At 40.5% G+C, this 7,555-nt stretch overlaps 1 protein-coding gene across 1 annotated transcript in view; it reads right to left on the bottom strand.

Moving 5' to 3' along the window:
- The window catches only part of RNF150 (ring finger protein 150), a 60,905-nt gene extending 53,649 nt beyond the window's left edge, over window positions 1-7,256 (bottom strand). Inside the window, exons 1-2 of the mRNA XM_023519993.1 lie at window positions 7,248-7,256; window positions 6,212-6,535 (exon numbers count right to left, since the gene is read on the bottom strand). Of these exons, the coding sequence (XP_023375761.1) occupies window positions 6,212-6,535; window positions 7,248-7,256 (333 nt within the window). The remainder of the gene's footprint in view (window positions 1-6,211; window positions 6,536-7,247) is intronic.
- Window positions 7,257-7,555: the final 299 nt, after the last annotated feature.

The raw sequence follows: 7,555 nt of genomic DNA on the forward strand, positions 1-7,555 counted from the left end.
TTGCTTTCACTAATTTGGTTTCTAATTTGGAAATAACACTCAAGCTTCTTTCTTTTCTTTAAAATAGTGAATATATACTAATGAAGTCAGTATATCCTAGGTGCCATGCTAAAGCATTACATGCAGTATTACCTTTAACCTTACAATGACCCTAAGAGAAAAATACTATTTCATAGAATAAACTGAGACTTATAGAGCTTAAGTGAATTATTTCACTATCATAGAGTTAGTGAAAGGTTGGTCAGAATCTGAATAAAATTAAATCTGACTTTAAAGTTGAAGCTAAACTACCATTCCCATTATTCACCAAATAACCACCCAATCGACCAACTAGCCAGTCAACCAACCAACCAACATCCGCCCGGTCAGACAGCCAACTAACCAATCAGCAGAGAGCCAATCAACCAAACAGATGGCCAACCAATATCTAGCCACCTAACAAGCCACCCAGCCAACCAACTAATCAGCTAGCCCACCAACAAACATCTGGGCAGCCAGCTAACCAGTTAATCGGCTATTTGGCCAACCAACTAACAAACCTGCTACCCAACCAATCGCAATCTAAGTACCTATCGTGAAGTGCTTCCCTTAACACACGACAGTTACAGTAAATAAGTAGAAAAGGAGATGTTCTTGTTAATATACTTTTCTCTCTGGTATTTCATTTTTAGTTTCTAAAATAATTACTGGCATTTTAAAAGACGAGTAAGCTGCTATGGCTATTTCCTAAAAGGAGACCCTACATACATGTGAGGTTTTTGCAGAAGTCCGTGAGTAGCTAGCAAAATAGGGTAGCAGAAAAAGTAGGATTAGAGTACCAAGGGAGACACAGAGAGAGAGGGAAAGAACGGAGGTAAAACTAAATGGGATGCAGCTCTGTTTCCTCTGCTCTTCCTCCAGCTGTGGATCATCCTTTGGTCTCAATTCCAGCCACTTTGGGGGGACTCCTTCTTGAATGCCTTCCAGGAGTGAAGATCCCTTTAGTAGAAACCCTCACAGCATTTTGTCCCTCTGCTTCATAGTTACTGTCATAACATTTGCAATTTGCTATTTTTAAGATCAATCCCAGTTACTTTTCTCTCACTTAAGCTCCTCGAGGACAGGACTGTGTTTACGTTTGCTTCCCATTCATATGAATAAAGCTGCCTTCAGTAATTGACGCCAGATCATTCGACACATGTTTTGGATCACTTATTTTGTCCCAGGCACAGCTCTGGGTTTTGGAAAACACATACAGATTCCTGCTCTCTGTAACTTACTATCTTGTGAAAACTCTATCAATGGTTGATGAATGAATAAAATCTTAAACCAATAGATTTTTTTTAAAGCATGGCAAACAACCTGAGATATTTAGCCAGTTAATAGGAAACTATATGGACAAACTATAAGTAATACATGAGGTTAGGTAAGCAAAGCTGTGGTCCTGACCTTGGCAAGACTGGCCTGTCTCAGCTAAGAGCTGCTTCTCGTTGAAGAAGTCGGCTGCAAGAATTGGAAGGCGTGGAGGGACTCCTAGCTAAGGAGAGTAAATACACTAAACCTGCAGAATATTATGTTCAGAATAAGAATATTATGTTCAGAATAAGAAATTTGGATTATAAGCTCAGATATCTCTGCAATTGCGTTTAATTGATATTATATAATATCTGGACCCAATTCAATCCCTTGAATTGTTTTTTATTTTCAAAGGCTAAGCAGAGCAATTAGGCAGCAAAAATTATTTTCAAATAATGGTCATAGGTTATATTCAAAGGAAAATCAACTTTTTTTTTTTTCAGGAGGGGAACCAGAATGTTTTCAAAATTTAATTTCATTTAAAACAATTCTTTAGCAAATGAAATATGCCCTCCTTAAATGCAAGCACGTAAGGTAAATTTGAACTGCTTCCTATCCTGGCCATGTATTCAACTTTACTTTTGGCTACACCTGAATAAAGATGGGGTGTTTAAAAAAGAATCCTTCTCTTTTCCAGAAAAAAAGCCCCCCTTTTTTTTCACATACCCTTTGAAAGGAAAATGTAAGCTGCCTTTATTTTAAAAAAATGGTGTGTCCATTCAGGAAATGTAAAGTAAGCTGACATTAAGGTATAGGAAGGTAGAAAGAGGAATTCTATGACGGGCGTTTGGTGCCTGAGCGCTGGGAGGTTAGAGTTGAGTGAAGGAGAAAGTCGCCTGGGGGATTGGGGCTTCCCAAGTGAGCAGAACTAACAGAGTATAAAAAAGATAGTCCTCACAACACCAAGTCTGTGAGGACTTCTGTCCTAGAAGCCCTGAGAAATTGCATGGTTCGCAAAGGAAGTCGGCCATGTTTTCCTTGATCATGCAGAAAAATGGCATGATGGTATTTCTTTCCGCTTCCCGTGAAATGCCTTGAGTCAAACCTCATTTCAGAGCTCACTGATAGCGAATTCACAAATACCTCATTTGAGGAGGGAAAGGACAGCATTTTGTGAGTGGCCGATAAAGGATAAGAAAGTCTGACTTGCTGGGGGGTAGAACAGATGTTCTGGATAACTGGAGAATACAGAAAAATCAGCTTCCGAGATATATGTGATGGTTATGGGACCATGTAGCACGAGACTTTTCAGTAGGAGTCTAGTTTAACAAAGCAAGGAGAAAAGCATCGTAAAGTTTTAAAAAATGCTATTTGCATGTAGTCAAGTTTTGTCAGTATACGCATGTCTCTCTCTTTTTTTAAGTGAAAATGACACACAGAAATATTGACTTCTGAGTTAAAAAACTGTCTTACTTTGAACAATTTTCCAACTAGTATTATTCGTCTTCCTAAATACAAACTAAAGGGTAATGAGTAAAACCATAAACATTTTTAATGATATGGCCCAAATGAAGCAGTTATTGCTCTTGTTGGTCCCTTCTGTCTGTGGGTGTTTAAATGCACCAACTACAGTAAAGGAGAGCCTGACTAGAGAATCTTAGGATTAGAACCAGAGGCTGTTACAAAACACATCCTTTCCTTTGTGGTTCTCAGAAATGCAGAGCAATGTGATGCTAAGGGAAGACTCAGGGACCACCTCAGGTAGACTTAGGAACGACTTCAGATAGACTTAGGGACCATCTCAGGTAGACTTAGGGACCACCTCAGGTAGACTTAGGAACGACCTCAGATAGACTTAGGGACCACCTCAGGTAGACTTAGGAACGACCTCAGATAGACTTAGGGACCACCTCAGGTAGGCTTAGGGACCACCTCAGGTTCGTAGAGGCCTTTTGTTTCAGGTGGGAATTCCTCTCCCTTCTCCAGGGGTTTGTATAGATTTTCTTTAACCCAACCAGATCCAAATCTTACTTTTCACTGAAGATTATCAAGAGTTGGACCATCTTAGTAATTAGATTTGTCCATCAATTTGATCTAAACAGGTATAAGAAAGTATGTACCAAGTTTATTGGTTCCTTGACCATAGTGATGATAAACAGCTTTATGGAAAATAAATACAGAACCATTTATTAAAAGAATAAAGTCCTACATTAATGCCAACAAGGAGAGGAACAATGACAGATTCCAGCACAACCAAAGACGCATAAATTAGTGGCCTTCTAAATATTTAAGAAACTGAGAAAAATAAGATACTCTCTTCTTGTCTCTTCTTGTGTTATAAACAGAAATGTGGTGAATGTGATTAAAAAAAAACTAGGAAAATAAGGATGCTGAAACATAGCATCAAAATCGAATTTATGTTCTAGCTCATTTGATTGAATAATTCTGTATCATATTTGTCCATTTTTCCTGACAGCTGTATTTTACAGTCATGATTGTAGTCACCACCACCACCACCAAGTGGAAAAATAACAAAGTGTTTTTATGTTCTAGGTGAAGGGAGGACACTGTTAATGTAAACAGAGTTTGTCCTAATTGTCTGGAACCTCATGTGGCCACGGCGACTCACACACTCGCCTCACTTGTTCTAATACATAATAATGGTCCTTCCAGGCCTGGTTGATGCAAGAGAAATCATTGTACAGTCAGTCAGCTAATTTCTATGATGTGGATCACCACTCTATAAATCTGGAAAAATCGATAAGACAATTTGACTGTTCTGATAGCTATGGTGACCTCATCGATGACTTAAAAGCTGTTTGTGCACACATGACACGAGGTAAAAACATCAGGGTTATTTTTTTGTGGGAAGCGTTACAGAAGAGAAGGCAATGGTTTGGAAGTTAGAAGCTCCAGCTTTTAGTTCTATTTCTGTCACTAGCTGTGTGACTCTGGCCAAGTCACTTAAACATTCTAGACCTCAGTTCTCCTTATTAGGAAATTAGTCATGGATGTCACTTCCAGTTTTACCAGTTCATGATTTTCATTCATGCAGAACAGAATTGGGAGGCAAAGATCCTTCGAGACCTGTTATCTACACATAGCAAATCCGTGGCTAACTGCCTCGCTGACTAGTTCATGGACGCAACATACACTTTGCCTTTCTGTCCGCCGAGAGCTCTGCACTCTCCAGGGCGACATCGGGAACCATTTCAGTTCATGCTCTTTAGGTGACAGCAGCACCTCTGCCGCAGACCCGACCCTCCCTCCCTCGGGGGCTGACACCTGGCTTATCCCTGTCCCTTCCCCTTCTCTTCCCCTGCGAAGTTCAAGTTTGTTTTCAACCCCATTACTTCTTTTGTTCCAACATAACGTCAGGACAAAGAGGTGCAAATGACATCAAAAGGACATGGGCCATGTAAATAATAAGAAAAGGTATCCACAGGGAGAGGTAACTCTTTCAAGAAAACTCGACTGGATGTCATTACTAGGCCTCATAGAAAACAACATAAAACGGGTCTGGCGTCTTTGGATTAGCCTCCAAGGCACTATTGTTTATGAACAACAAAAAAGAGCCTTACTTAGTTTATCTGATCTGCCCATATTTGAAATAGCTGCCATCTATTCAAAGTCCTGTGGCTTTTCGGACACAGACCCGGCCTTTGTGTCTGAAATGGGATACCCTAGGAGACAGTAAGACAATGACCCAGAGCGTCGCCAGGAGGCAGGCTCACCTGCCATGGCAGGAATGCTGCTTGTGGCCTTTGCTCTGCCACTCTGCAGGGTTCCTATAACCCAGATGAGAATTAGTGAACAGCGGCCGAAGTGGCACAACTGGAAAACGAGGGACACAGGGCTCCTTAATCTCCTGGTGGAGAGGGGAGGACTGCCCGCTGTGCACATGGGTGTTCGGGATCAAGGGTCTGTCGTGTATCTGGCTCCCCACCTCAAAGTTCAAGGAGAGGTCACCAGAAGGGAGGTGATCAGTTAGTTGGATAGAGGGAAGAATTCTTAGCCTTGTCCGTGCAGCCCCTAGAGGAGGAGAATCTTAGACTAGAAGCTAGAAAGGACTTATCTTTACTTCTAAAGCCAGAAAGGCCAATATTCAAGCAGTAGAATGTGTTCAGTGTCAAGTGTACGTTTGTTATGAGTGAAAACATGTCCATCCATAGGAGCAGGTTTAATAAATATAACTAACATATGCAGAAAATGAAACGTTATACGGTCATTAGAAATGAGAAGGCAGCTTGGATTGAGTGTTGATATAAATTAATCTCCAAGATAAGTGAGAAATAAGGGTACAGAGTTAAGTGTGCTACCATTTTTTTTAAACACACGCACATAAAATACGTTTGGAAGAGAAGATATATTAGGCAGAGGACCTGGGTAATTGAGGGACAGATATGAGAAGGCAACTATTTTTCATCTATACCATTTTACACCTTTTGCATTTTATACCATGTGTATATATTATATGTTCCAAAAATCAATTGCTTTTATTTTTTATCTATTTTATTTTATTTTTAGCTATTATTTTTTATCTTTTTTTCCCCATTCACAAAGAGAAAATCCTGGCCCTTCCCAAATTATGTGGTCAGTATTAATATAATCTCAGCTCACTTCTCCTTTCTCCCTTTATTATATACCCAAATAAATAACTGTCCCAAAGATCAGCAACTGGAACGTGGGACAAAGCACCTCCATTTTACAGAACAATACTAGTAAAACATCGAAATACATGTATTTGGAAAAGATCTGAAAAACTGTACAGCAGTATTAACAGTGTTTATCTTGTGTTGGGTATAATAGGTAATTTTGGTTTTGTCTTCATATTTTCTGTGATTTCCAAAGTTTATACAATAACAAATCTCACTTTTGTTATAATTTTTAAGATTAAAAAAACACAAAAACAAAAACGCAACTTTTTGCTACTCACCTGGTTCCTGTCCCTGGCATTTGCATATCGAAACCTCTGGATATAATAAAAGACCAGCCACGCGAGGGAGATAATCATCAAGACGATGAAGGAGATGGAGACAAACACGACCGAAGTGCGGCTCACGTATTTCTGCAAGTTCCGAGTTCCGATGGTGATGTACATCGTCACGGTGATGTTCCTTTCCAGCAGGCTGACTATCTCCTTCCCTTTTGGCTCAGGAATCATTATTGCCACGATGTCTTCTACACCTGTTGTGAGAGGGGCAAGGAGGGGCCGATGCAGGTAGGGGGGGTAAGAGGAGGAGGAGTCATAGTAAAATATCTGAATAAAGTAACGTGCAACCAAATAATGGCACTAATTTTGACAATTCTTTGCCGGGTCTAATAGCCAGGTCTAATTCTAAGTTCTAACAGCCAGAAACGGAGTCAAATTGTATATTTCTTCAGCTACCTTGCGATGCTGCTATCTCGTATGTGAGAAATGAACCTACAATGAACTTCTAATTTTGGTGCCAGCGAGGTCATGATCAGGCTGCCCTCCAACTCTCTAAGGTGCTGTCAACCCTTCCCACTAGTCCAAGTTTACAGTCCTATGCTGCATTTCACAGACCCACTCCCTCCCAGGAGGGGAAAAGGCACTCTGTACTCATGCAAAGGGTAAAACTCCCAGTCGTATGCCGTCTGCGAGCTCCTCCCCCGCCACACACGCACTATGAATACTTGATTACAGGTCTCTACTTAACATTTCCAAGGCAATTTTCCCCTACAGCGAGTACCCAAAGCAACCCAAAATAGGGTTTCTTAATGAGCTCTAATAAGATTTGCCAACATAAAATAATGGTCTCAGAACTATTTTCTGCTTATTTCACCCAATTCCATGTAAACAGCTGTGTATTCTCTTTCCAAGTAAGGGAAGATGGAAGCCGTGTAGATAATTCCAGGATTGTTTTGTCTCTACTCCCCAGAACTCCCACCACCACGCCGCTTCTTGGACAATTTGAAGCAAGAGTGGCAACTTTCTTGGTCTGAGTTACCTGGGTCATTGTCCCTATTCTTTATGACACTATGTGAGGCACTACCTCTTGGTGAGTTCTGGGGCTTCTACAAGGGGGCCTTTAGTTGTGATATAATACCAGCTCCAAATGAAGCAATTGGACATGTCGCTGTGATTGATCCATGGACCAGAATGTCAGTTTCACCAAGATGGATTCTCAAGGATCACCTCAATTCAAAATCATGCCTGCAAACCTCTTAATGGGCCCTACTTCCACATGGAAATATCCTATTACCTGAGGTCATTACATATTAAAGAGAGTCAATTTGCAATTAGGATGTTGTCATT

Source organism: Pteropus vampyrus, unplaced genomic scaffold (assembly GCF_000151845.1).
Source record: "Pteropus vampyrus isolate Shadow unplaced genomic scaffold, Pvam_2.0 Scaffold243, whole genome shotgun sequence".
NCBI classification, from domain to species: Eukaryota; Metazoa; Chordata; class Mammalia; order Chiroptera; family Pteropodidae; genus Pteropus; species Pteropus vampyrus.